The sequence below is a fragment of the Myxine glutinosa genome, chromosome 12, assembly GCF_964187855.1.
Source record: "Myxine glutinosa chromosome 12, kmMyxGlut1.1, whole genome shotgun sequence".
Taxonomy (NCBI): domain Eukaryota; kingdom Metazoa; phylum Chordata; class Myxini; order Myxiniformes; family Myxinidae; genus Myxine; species Myxine glutinosa.
Genome location: NC_136272.1, coordinates 60,782,272 through 60,795,833, shown reverse-complemented (window position 1 = coordinate 60,795,833; position 13,562 = coordinate 60,782,272). Strand labels below are relative to the sequence as shown.

At 39.4% G+C, this 13,562-nt stretch overlaps 1 protein-coding gene across 3 annotated transcripts in view; it reads right to left on the bottom strand.

Moving 5' to 3' along the window:
• The window catches only part of LOC137437451 (mitogen-activated protein kinase kinase kinase kinase 5), a 176,132-nt gene that overhangs the window by 51,636 nt on the left and 110,934 nt on the right, over positions 1-13,562 (bottom strand). For all 3 annotated transcript variants that reach the window (XM_078766850.1, XM_078766849.1, XM_078766851.1), the window contains 6 exons: positions 12,041-12,389; positions 11,714-11,823; positions 9,534-9,575; positions 7,428-7,512; positions 7,082-7,161; positions 6,610-6,670 (listed from right to left, as the gene is read on the bottom strand). In XM_078766850.1, coding sequence (XP_078622976.1) covers positions 6,610-6,670; positions 7,082-7,161; positions 7,428-7,512; positions 9,534-9,575; positions 11,714-11,823; positions 12,041-12,389 — 727 coding nt within the window. The remainder of the gene's footprint in view (positions 1-6,609; positions 6,671-7,081; positions 7,162-7,427; positions 7,513-9,533; positions 9,576-11,713; positions 11,824-12,040; positions 12,390-13,562) is intronic.

Genomic DNA, 13,562 nt, shown 5'->3' with positions numbered 1-13,562 from the left:
AGTGTGAAACGCAAACAAACACGTGAAACACATGAAGTAGAACACGTGAAAATAGGGATCTTTTGTAACACTCGATTGTTCAGAGTTATCGATTGTTATCGTGGCTGTGGTTGTTGTTGGTTGTGGGTCATCATCTGTAGTTTTATATATTTTTCTATTGCTTCACAAGGTATCACTACTGTAATATATAATTTTGAATACTCATTCCGTGTCCTAAAGGGTTTCTACTGTTGTATAATTAATAAATATTTCCGTTCAAACTGCTGTGTGACGAAACCATACATTAGCGCTTCTTCCTCTTCTTCAAATTCGCACAGAGGCTTTTATAAATGGTAAATTCGTGATTAAGGGTGTAGTACTGGTGAACAGGTGATTTTTTTTTTTTTTTAGCTGAACAGTTTCCTTATAGTCTTATAAACAAGAACCATGCTATTAGAGGTCATATAAGTACCCCTAATTATTGTTATCTTTACACGCAATTTACAAGAAATATAATATTTTGCATGAAATTTGTTATAACTTTAAATTTGCATCATTCTTTTGGGCTGAAATTTGGACAGGATATTCAGAATATCACTTCCTTTAAAATGATGAAGGCTTTTGTTTATAGGAGTAGCCATTGCGGATTTATTGAAGGACAACCAAGTTTTATCTGGTAATTGGCATAATTAGCTAATTAGTGAACATTTGACATAATTTCACAAAATCCTCTCATCAGGTAGTAGAGTAACACATGTATAATACATGTACCAAGTTTTGTGTGAAAAGAATGATAGGTGACATAGAAGATAGAAGTAGAAATGTGTTCTTTGTTTTTCCTTGTTTTTTATTGACGGTCTAATTTATGCAAATTATATGCATGTAATATGACAAAGAAACGTTGAAACTGGTCTGAGTTAAAGCCAAGATTATATCTTTCAAGAAAAACTGAAAATTAGATATTAACTTGACTTTGTTTTTGTGTAAAGGCCTCCCAAAGAACTGGTAAATTCGTGATTAAACAAACGATTTTTAGAACTGGTAAATTCGTGATTAAACAAACGATTTTTAGAACTGGTAAATTCGTGATTAAACAAACGATTTTTAGAACTGGCTACTTCGTGATTAAACAAAGATTTTTAGAACTGGTAAAGTCGTGATTAAACAAACGATTTTTAGAACTGGTAAATTCGTGATTAAACAAACGATTTTTAGAACTGGCTACTTCGTGATTAAACAAACGATTTTTAGAACTGGTAAATTCGTGATTAAACAAACGACTTTTAGAACTGGTAAATTCGTGATTAAACAAACGATTTTTAGAACTGGTAAATTCGTGATTAAACAAACGATTTTTAGAACTGGTAAATTCGTGATTAAACAAACGATTTTTAGAACTGGTAAATTCGTGATTAAACAAAGATTTTTAGAACTGGTAAATTCGTGATTAAACAACCGATTTTTAGAACTGGTAAATTCGTGATTAAACAAACGATTTTTAGAACTGGTAAATTCGTGATTAAACAAACGATTTTTAGAACTGGTAAATTCGTGATTAAACAAACGATTTTTAGAACTGGCAAATTCGTGATTAAACAAACGATTTTTAGAACTGGCTACTTCGTGATTAAACAAACGATTTTTAGAACTGGTAAATTCGTGATTAAACAAACGATTTTTAGAACTGGTAAATTCGTGATTAAACAAACGATTTTTAGAACTGGTAAATTCGTGATTAAACAAACGATTTTTAGAACTGGTAAATTCGTGATTAAACAAACGATTTTTAGAACTGGTAAATTCGTGATTAAACAAACGATTTTTAGAACTGGCTACTTCGTGATTAAACAAACGATTTTTAGAACTGGTAAATTCGTGATTAAACAAACGATTTTTAGAACTGGTAAATTCGTGATTAAACAAACGATTTTTAGAACTGGTAAATTCGTGATTAAACAAACGATTTTTAGAACTGGTAAATTCGTGATTAAACAAACGATTTTTAGAACTGGTAAATTCGTGATTAAACAAACGATTTTTAGAACTGGTAAATTCGTGATTAAACAAACGATTTTTAGAACTGGTAAATTCGTGATTAAACAAACGATTTTTAGAACTGGTAAATTCGTGATTAAACAAACGATTTTTAGAACTGGTAAATTCGTGATTAAACAAACGACTTTTAGAACTGGTAAATTCGTGATTAAACAAACGATTTTTAGAACTGGTAAATTCGTGATTAAACAAAGATTTTTAGAACTGGTAAATTCGTGATTAAACAAAGATTTTTAGAACTGGTAAATTCGTGATTAAACAAACGACTTTTAGAACTGGTAAATTCGTGATTAAACAAACGATTTTTAGAACTGGTAAATTCGTGATTAAACAAACGATTTTTAGAACTGGTAAATTCGTGATTAAACAAACGATTTTTAGAACTGGTAAATTCGTGATTAAACAAACGACTTTTAGAACTGGTAAATTCGTGATTAAACAAACGACTTTTAGAACTGGTAAATTCGTGATTAAACAAAGATTTTTAGAACTGGTAAATTCGTGATTAAACAAACGATTTTTAGAACTGGTAAATTCGTGATTAAACAAACGATTTTTAGAACTGGTAAATTCGTGATTAAACAAAGATTTTTAGAACTGGTAAATTCGTGATTAAACAAAGATTTTTAGAACTGGTAAATTCGTGATTAAACAAAGATTTTTAGAACTGGTAAATTCGTGATTAAACAAACGATTTTTAGAACTGGTAAATTCGTGATTAAACAAACGATTTTTAGAACTGGTAAATTCGTGATTAAACAAACGATTTTTAGAACTGGTAAATTCGTGATTAAACAACCGATTTTTAGAACTGGTAAATTCGTGATTAAACAAACGATTTTTAGAACTGGTAAATTCGTGATTAAACAACCGATTTTTAGAACTGGTAAATTCGTGATTAAACAAACGATTTTTAGAACTGGTAAATTCGTGATTAAACAAACGATTTTTAGAACTGGTAAATTCGTGATTAAACAAACGATTTTTAGAACTGGTAAATTCGTGATTAAACAAACGATTTTTAGAACTGGTAAATTCGTGATTAAACAAACGATTTTTAGAACTGGTAAATTCGTGATTAAACAAACGATTTTTAGAACTGGTAAATTCGTGATTAAACAAACGATTTTTAGAAATGGTAAATTCGTGATTAAACAAACGATTTTTAGAACTGGTAAATTCGTGATTAAACAAACGATTTTTAGAACTGGTAAATTCGTGATTAAACAAACGATTTTTAGAACTGGTAAATTCGTGATTAAACAAACGATTTTTAGAAATGGTAAATTCGTGATTAAACAAACGATTTTTAGAACTGGTAAAGTCGTGATTAAACAAACGATTTTTAGAACTGGTAAATTCGTGATTAAACAAACGATTTTTAGAACTGGTAAATTCGTGATTAAACAAACGATTTTTACAGCGCAGATGTTTGGTTCCTGTGTTTAGAGCGTTTGTCTCTCCGAATGTATATTTGTCCCTCACATATTTATCCCACATATTGGATGAGTTTTATAACCGACAATTACGCTTCTCAAAGGTAGAACGTGAAGCCATTTGGCGTTTCCAGTTATGTTTCTTTCATCGCCCTTTAGGGAACGTTCATATATTACGTCATATACCTGGTTGGGGTAAATTATCACACTTGATGATTGGCGGGAACTGAAACTATAACAGGGTGATGATATATGACAGGGAGAGGGGTGCATGTGCCCCCCAGATCATATATAATTAAAGGTTTGATTAAGGGCTCTTCAAACATTTCTTATGACTGCCTCCAACCACCCTAAGCCTGGTGTTGGCTAAACGGTTAGGGTGGAGGCTTGGGATCCTTGAGTCCTGAGTTTGAATCCCAGTCAGCTGTTGACTCAGGTGGAGTTGACTGACCTGTCATCCTTCCCAGGTTGGCAAAATGAGTACCAACTCACTGGGTCCTCTCTTCAGGAGGTTGGTGGCAGGATTTGCACTCGGGCCGCCGTAAAACACCTCATTCCGTAACACACACAGTGGTGTGTGTCGGGGTGGTGCTGAGGTCACTTTGATAGTGTTGACTAACTCACCAACATATAGACTATACCAGTTTCTCAATGCAATCTCTCTCGTTTCCATGGTGACAGACAGCATAGAGACTTAGAGTACTTCAAAATAATTAAATACTTACATTATTTGCTGCTGGTATCTCCACCCAGGTCATACTATCCTCTAAAACTAAAGTATCAAACAAGCCGGGCTACGCCGCTGTTGGACCTTTAGTCTTGTTTCTTTCCAACATTCATTTTGGAAGCACATTTCACAAAGGTAAGCATCATTTTTTTTTTTTTTTTTTTGTATACAAGATCGAGGCTCGTGAAAGAGCGAACATTAATCACACAAAAAGACAAACAGACACACAAAACAAATAACATCGGGAGCGGTAGACAAGATGGGGAGAGAGGGGGAAGGACACAAACACAATATTTGAGAGCAGGGACCGAGAGACATGGAGACATGGAGAGAACTGTGGGAGGGAGAGGGCTTTGGGGGGGAGGCATGGGAAGGGGGGGGGGGGGTGGGTGGGAGAGGTATAAAACATGTGGACACTGCCAAGACTTCCAGGAAAGAAGTTGGAATTTCAAACAAGGTGGATCTGGGGTGAATTAGTGGGGGTAGAAAAGATCAAGGTTTTGGATGGGGGAAGATAAGAGATGGTGGTGAACAGCTGTTTTGAAGACCTGGAGGGAGGAGTGTGATTGAAGTGAGTGTGGGAGTTTGTTCCAGAGGCGGGAGAAAAGAGGAATGAAAGAGTGAAGGTGAGCAGAGAGCCGAGATTTCGGCAGTTTAACCATGAGAGGGTGGCTGGCAGATCTTGTGCGACCTGTAGGAATATTTGGGGGACAGAGCACAGAGAGAGCTGGGGGAGCAAGGCCGGAGAGGAGTCGGTAGAAGACAGAAAGACCACCTACCTGCCTGCGGTGAGTGAGTGAAAGGCCCTCAGAGATAGCTTCATCGCGGGAGATTCCAATGATTCTGAAAGCTTTGGATTCAACAGCGTGAAGCCGAGCCAGGTGTGAGGCAGGAGCACCAGCCCATAGGGGAGAACAGTATTCCATTGAGCTGCGGATGAAAGCCTTGTATGTGGTGAGGAGCTCAGGTGTGCCTAGGAAGGACTTCGCACGACGGAGGATGCCCAGTCGGCGACTGGCTTTGGAGGCCAGCTTGGAAATGTGGTTTTCCCAAGAAAGATCATGGCAGATGGTGAGACCCAAAAGCTTGAGCGACAGAACTTCTTGGAGAGGATTGTTGAGAAAGTAGATGGGAGGGTTGTCCAGTCGATCTTTTCGGAGAGACATAGTAAGAGTGTGAGATTTATCAGGATTGAAAGACATGTTCCACATGTTTGACCAGTCTGTGATTTTGTCCAGGTCTTCAGAGAGTGAGGAGGCTGCAGACTGCCGATCTGAGGGAAGAGGAATGGAGCGGCAGAGAGTGGAGTCATCAGCAAAGAGATACAGAGGATTTTCCAGAGAGTCGGAGAGATCATTGATAAAGACCAGAAAAAGCACAGGGCCCAGCACACTGCCTTGGGGAACTCCAGCCTGAACGGGAAGGGGAGATGAGAGAAATCCATTCAGGGCCACACGTTGACTACGACCAGAGAGGAAGTCCGCAAGCCATGCATGGAGATTTCCATGGATACCATAGGAGGAGAGTTTGGTGAGCAGAGCTGGGTGCCAGACCGTATCGAAGGCACGTGATATGTCAAGGGAGACAGCTCTGATTTCCTGTTTGGCATTGAGGACCTCCATCCATTGTTGAGACAGCAGAAGCAGCATGTCCAGAGTAGAGTGACCTGGTCTGAAACCAAATTGATGATCAGAGATCAAGCCATTGGAGAAGAGGAAAGATTTCATATCCGAAGCAATGATGGATTCCATGACTTTGCTGATAATTGGGAGCAGGCTGATTGGTCTGTAGTTGCAAGGATCTGTTTTTGCACCTTTTTTGTGTAAAGCGGTAACTTGCAAATGACTTGCAGTAATCATTGACTTGCAAATGAGATTTTGTATTTGTTTTCAAAAGCAAAAACATCTTGTACTTGTTCCGTTAAAACTTCACATGACAGTCTCATTGATTCAGATCATGTAGAAAGGGCAGTTGGGGATTGGAGGGGGTCGGGGAGCGAGGAGGGGGTCGGCGGTTGGGGAGCGAGTGAGGAGGTTTGAGAGGGTTTGGGGGGGGGGAGTCGGCACTCGGGGAGCGAGGAGGGGATTGGAGGGGGGAGTGTTGGTGCATTCATTTATGATACTGGAGTAACAATGTAACCTTATACCAGGTTGAATTAGCGTTTGTGAAAAAGTGAGATTCATTATCATCATCAAGATTCACAGGTTTAAGCAATTGACAACAAGGCCACGAGATTCATTGAGCCTCAATCTTTCTCATTTAAAAATTAAACCTTACCAGTATTTCAAATTGCTAACCGAGGAAAAGGTGACACTTAACACTCTAGTTTGCGTTTACTACGGAAACCAGATCTCCGAATCCTCACAAGACCGTCAAAGCAACATGGACGCTTGAAATTAACAGACAACTCACCCGATATAGACATCAGGATGTTATTAATAACATATAACCAAGAGCATCGCCGTGGATACAGCTGTGGGAGGGAGGGAGGGAGATGAGGGTAGTGAGGGACGAGACAGACAAAACTTTGCATCAACTGATGGGCATTCCCAAACGGAAAACAGGCAGCCCACCTTATCAGAGGAATGCGCACAACTTCCCTTCCATATAAGGCTGAAATTACTTTCATATTAAATAATGTCTCCAGTGACGTCATCAGCAGAGGCATAAAAATTGGTTTGCAAGAGCATTTGGCAAAATACTTGAAAACACAGACGTTCGCAATTAAACGCCCATAATCAAAAGTTGAGATAAACTCGTCCTGCATTTGCTTCACAGATCCAACACTTGCAGCAAGTATGGCAGACCACCACACATTCCGTTTAACCTGTTTGAAAAAACCCAGAAATATCGCCAAGAGGATACATCTGTGAGATGAGCTCACCTGCTCCATTGTAGCCTCATGCAGCTCGTTGAGGTTGAGTGTGTAAATGCCTTCTTCTGCCCCAAATATCAGGTGCTGGTCTAAACGAACCACATCACATCACACTTACTCAAAATGCCTCTGTGTTGGCATGAATTGGAAGGAACAGGGTTTTTTAATATAAAAGGTTAAAATAACCACAAGAGGTAAAAAAAAAAATCGTCCAATCTGTGGTCTTGCAAGATCAAGAACACAACACGTCACCCTTACGGAAGCAACAGTGAAATTAAATAAATTTCCGCTTCGTCGTCCTAATGTACATCCTTTATCCACCCCAATGTCAAAGGTAGAATTGCCTGACACTCACCGTGAGTCTCTGGATTTATCCAGGAGGAAGCACACGTGATCTTCAGGGGACAGCCGTTAAATACCTTCGAAAAGCAGGCACCCATCTACCAGAGAAAAAGGACATTTAGCCAGAAAGGAGCAAAAAAGTACAATGCTCAAAATTGAAGAGAGAGGGGAAAGAGAGGGAGAGTGTTCAAAACACTCATCATTATTATGTTCAAAAGGATGATGCCTTGAATCAATTTGTGAGGAATATCTAACAGTGGGAGGTGTTGAATCCCTGGTGAATCCCTGGTGTTGGGCTAGCGGCTAGGGTGCCGGCTTAGGATCCAAGGATCCTGGGTTCGAATCCCGGTCGATCGCTGAATTAACGCCAGGGGGGTTGACTCAGCCTGTCATCCTTCCGAGGTCGGCTAATTGAGTACCAGTTCACTGGTAATTCCCTGTTTGTCGTTAAAGGCGGCAAAAAGGGTTGGCGTCAGGAAGGGCATCCGGCCGTAAAACATTGCTTCAAATAGGGGACCGAAAAACAACAACAACCACGGTTCCCGAAAAAGGCCAACCCCCGCTTTGCGGGGAAAAATGGCCTCTAAAGGTGGTTATTATTTTTATATATATATCTAACAGTACGCAAAGGCACCAGATCCGGTCACATGGTTCTGATGCGAGGGCAGCTAAAGGGCATCATTAAAGATACATCATGCCTGGGTGAAAGCATTTGAGAAGGAATTCCTATTTGCCAGTGGAAGACCAAAGGGAAAGTGAGGAAGGAGAAAAGTGCGATACAAACTAAAGGAAACCAGCTGTATGGATAACTATGTGCCATTGCGAAACAAGTACGTAGTCATTCCACACTTTACCCAACAGAAATAGCTGATCAACATTTGGGGTGTGTATTATCCACGACAACTAAAGTGAAAGCTCTATTTCTCCAGATTTTTCACACGGACACAAGACCAACCTTCGTTACGGGGTGCACCAATCTTTAAAATGCAGTGCATTGTGGGATATTCTTATGCAACGTGGAAAATGTATTTTTTTTTGACGTGGATAATAATTATTTCGATAGAAGAATTGAAATTGTTTGGTTATAATACATTAGTTTACTTTTAAAACCTTTTATCTAAACTTATACTACCATATTCCCCGTAAGGTGATTACATAGGCCAAGCTACAGTGATAGGGTGATTACATGGGCCATGCTACATCGACAAGGTACCCTTTCTCACCCCCTTACAGTGACAGGGCACCATTTCAAAGATCATATCAATACCGAGTGCCGGGTTGTTAAACCCTAGAGAACGACAACAGGAGAGAGAGACAGAAGGGAGAGGGGGGGAGAGAGAGAGAAAGAGAGAGAAGGGAGAGAGAGGTGGAGAGAGAGGGTGAGAGTGGGTTAGAGTAGGGAAGAGAGGGGAAGAGAGATGGGGAGAGATGGGGGAGAGAGGTGGAGGGAGGCAGAGAGAGGGAGAGAGAGAGAGAGAGAGAGAGAGAGAGAGAGAGAGAGAGAGAGAGAGAGAGAGAGAGAGAGAGAGAGAGAGCATGAGTGGACAAAACTGAGGTAACAGATATAAAATAGAACCCCTGTTCAGAATCATAATGAATGTTATTTTTCTTATGTTATTCATTCACATGGGAACACGGCTCATTCTAATCTTATTCATTCACATGGGAACACGGAACAGACATGGCACAAGGTTAACGACACAGATTAGAGAATGTAAGCTGAGCCACGAGGTAATTTCTTTTTCATTTCCTGAAATAACACGAACCTGAAGGCAAGAAACCCAGCTGTGTTCAGTTACTAGCTAGCGCTTGAAGAGCCAGCCGTTCCTTATCCACGGTTTCTAATGGAGTGCTTGTTTGAATGCTTAATCCATAAAGCGCATCGGGCCACAGTCGTGGCCGAGACATGTATGCAAATGAGTTTAAAGTGATGTCAACTCAAAGAAGATGTGGAAGATGCAAACTTTGTGGAAGATGCAAAAACAACACCGAGCTCCAAGAACGGCAAGACTCATGCAAATTGTTTTGAACCTCGGAGACGTTTAACGGTTTTTAGCAGAGACAATTTCAAAATGAGACAAATTTAGGGAAAGCAAAGGAGCAGAATTTCTCCACTTACGAGAACCTTGGGAGTTGGAGGAAGACCGTTGATCGTTGTCGACTGAAGAAAAATGAATAAAGAGAAAGAAAACGATAAAAAACATGGACATCACTTTTTTAAAATAGTATAACACAAAATGACAACAAGTACAGATACATTCAAAGTATACCGCCCCCATGCCAAATAATTAAATACCCTCCAGTGCGGCATTGCCGGGGCGCTGCCCGGCAATACCGCCGTGCAGCTCGTAGAGACTGTATTGGGTGAGAGAGGTGTATAATAATTGATTGGTTAATTGCATAATTAAAATCAAGAAATTATGATCATAAAATATTTTCTTAATCAATTGGCTAATAGCATACCGAAACCACTAGTGCTTCATCCGAAGCTGTAACTTTTTGAAAATTAAATAAATGTCATTAATCAAAAAAATTAAATAATAATTGATTAATCAATAAATAATTAATGGATTAATTGATTAATCAATAAAGCAAAAATACTCTTTACAGCCAAATCACTTGGTCACTGTCGTGTCAAATATCAGCTTCCCAGCTCAAATGGTGCCTGAGATATTGCCCAGATGAGAAAGAAAATAAATAGATGACTAACAATGAAAATAAATAAAAAATAATCAAAAAAAATTAAATAATCAATCAATTAGCTAATATGATACATAAACCACCACCATTTCATCCAAATCTGTAACTTAAATTTTTTAAATTAATTAAATCATTAATCGAATAATTAAATAAATAATCGATTCATTGATTAATCAATAAATCAAAAATACCCTTTACAGCCAAATCACTTGGTCATTGCCATGTCCAAATATCAGCTTCCTAACTCAAAAGGTGCCTGAGATAATGCCCAGAAGAGAAAGGAAATAAATAAGTACTTAATTAATCGAGAAATAATGAAGTAACTAATCAATAAATTGATTAATCAAAAAACAAAAAATAGTTTTTGACAAAGTACTTACTCACTATTGTGCCGAAATTTCAGCTTCCTAGCTCAAGGGATGGCTGAGATATCGCCCGGACAAACAAACAAACAAACAAATGAAAAATCGGTCAGAGACCGAGGACTTGCCGGAATGTACTTTTTTATCGGCCATTTTGGACAAATATGGCGGCCGAACCACGTGACCGATGACGTCATCATTATTTGTTTTCTAAAATAATTTATTCCTTGATTATGCTCAATAAATTTCATCTTCATCGGATGAAGTTTTGTACTTGTCGAATTATGACGTCATAATGCAGGCACCAATGACATCATCATTAACATATTTTATTCCCCATGGAGAGTTGTTTACAATGAGCTATGTCTCAATTCTTTCTATTCAGCACTTTCGGAGATATAGAGGTGCAAAGTTTTTCGGTTTTTCCAAGATGGCTGCCGAACCACGTGACCGATGATGTCATTATTATTTTATTTTTCTCCACCAGCTTATGCCGACATGGCGCTCAAGAAATTGCATCTTGATTGGATGAAGTTTTGTACTTGTCGAATTATGACATCATAATGGAGGCCTTGGGCCGAGAGAGTTAAAAATTGGGCACAGTCTATTCCAGGGCAAGACAAATAGGTGTGTAAAGTTTGGCGATTCTACATGCAACGGTGTAGACGTAGTACTGCGAACAAACAGACAGACAAACAGACAAACCAACCGATCAACATACTTGCCGGAATCTTTTCCGGCAAGTAACAAGCAAAAACAAACAAACTGAGTGAAAACTGAGTACTCCCTTTCAGCGTGCGTCATTGCCGAGCCCCCTTCAGTGCCCGGCAATGACGTTATGCAACGCCTGGAGATGGCATAGGAAAGGTGCGGTGTACAATTATTGTTCATCATGAAGGATTAAAAATTGACATATTGGCGCTGTCTGGAGGGAATACCGGTATGGTTTTGGAAGTGTTGGAAATACACGTTCACAATGAAAATAATGAGTCATCTGGTGGGGATCAGGAAGGCTTTGTCATAATATCTTCATTAAAAAAGAGGATATTTAAGCCTGGCCAACAATCCCATAGATTAAACCAAAAACTCAACGACTAAACCACAATCACCACTACTTCCCCACTCCCACATTTCAACACACTTCTTCTTCTGCCCCTGCCATCTTCCTACCCCCAAATGATTCCTGAAATCAGTACCTTAATGCACCAACATACAGTAAAACCTGATAAAAACGCACCCCTCTGATGAAATCCTCTTTTTTGTCCTTGTCCTGTGGTGGAATGTCAGGGGTTAGCTGGGCATCATCCCTGCTGATCACATTGTTCGCACCATTCGCCATCCCATTCTCTGAGGGTGGTAAATTAGATTAGTCTGGTGTCCAAGAAGCTGCTTCACTCAGAGAACCCACAAGTTACCCAATGCCAACATAACAGCGCAAAGGCTGAAAAATAAATGCACCCTATGAACCCTAACAGAACAAATAAACATTTCCTGTTCACTTACATGTGAGACCACACAGAGAATGTAGACATTAACATGGTAGATACAAGCAGGTGAGCCTTACTTGGGCCAAGGCAGAGTGGAACCAATGGCGAGTCAAATGGCAGCTTCGCCATGCGGGCGAGGACTTTTGTTTCTGGTGTCAAAAACTTTGCCTGTGAATCTTCAGGATGAAGTGCACTCTTCTCCGTGGCACTGCATGCACGTCGATGACCGGGAGCACGGTCCAGTTTGGGGGGAGGAGGACGTGGGGGAGGCGGTGTGGTGTTTTGGGAAGCCAGTAATGCACCAGAGGTCTTGGGGGATTTTAGAGCTGTGGAAAAAGCACCACCTTGTGCCTTTAAAGTTCCAGATTTGTCCTCTTCTTCATTTTGCACATCTGGTGCATCTTCTTCGGAACTTGTACTTGTATTCTAACAGAGAAAGAAAGAATTGTCATATAGAAAATTAGGAAGGATGATCACCTGCAGAGGTTTGAGATACCCATTCATTGAATAACAACAACAGCAACAACAAAAATCAACATTTGCAACGACATATTACAATGCAACATTTAAATGTAAAATTTATTCACCCTATTCACTTCTACAACACCTATTTAACACATTAAATGAGTTATTTTTGTCTGTTGTTTGTGCCCTTTATGACGCCCCTAAAGATAGTGCCTGTTTGAAATAATTTTCAATTTAGTTTGACAGCATACAGCCAGACAGAGTAAAACAATTACTTTACTCCTCTGTGCGCATGCACGCTTGTGATGAGATTCTTTACCATTTACTAAATTCAGAGATAAAGTACTGCTAAACTGCAGGTTCATGGTCTGATTTGTGCTCTACAAGGTTGAATATATCATATTATAATGGAGCAAACATATATGGTTATGTATGTATTTTTGTGACCAAAACATCTTCAAATTTCCTTTAACTTCTTGAAATTTTCTTTAACAATTTCCACGATGTTGTTTTTATATATACTAGGGCATGCCCGTATGTGGGTGCAATGCCCGTACGTGGGTACGTGGGTACGTGGGTGCGAGTACGGTGACAATCCCCCCCCCCCCTCTATTTACATGAAATGGTTTGGTCCATGAAATGGTTTGGTCCATTCGCAACGCCAAAGCGAACGGCGAACGGCTTGCGAGTACGGTGACAATCCCCCCCCCTCTATTTACATGAAATGGTTTGGTCCATTCGCAACGACCACAGAACCCCCCCCCCCCCCCCCTCTATTTACATGAAATGGTTTGGTCCATTCGCAACGCCAAAGCGAACGGCGAACGGCTAAATCGCCATAGCTCGGTAACTACTTGTCCGATTAATTTCAAACCTTGAAAAGGCACATCCTCGGGTCCCCAGCAATATACCTGGCAAGTTTCAAGTATATCGGACCGGTAGTTGTCGAGAAACAGCGGTCGCATACAAACATACAAACATACACACACACAGAGATTAGTGGAATTATAGATAGAAGATATATATATATATATATATATATATATATATATATATATATATATATATATATATATATATATATATATATATATATATATATATATATCTGGGAAGAGGGGATATCACGATCTT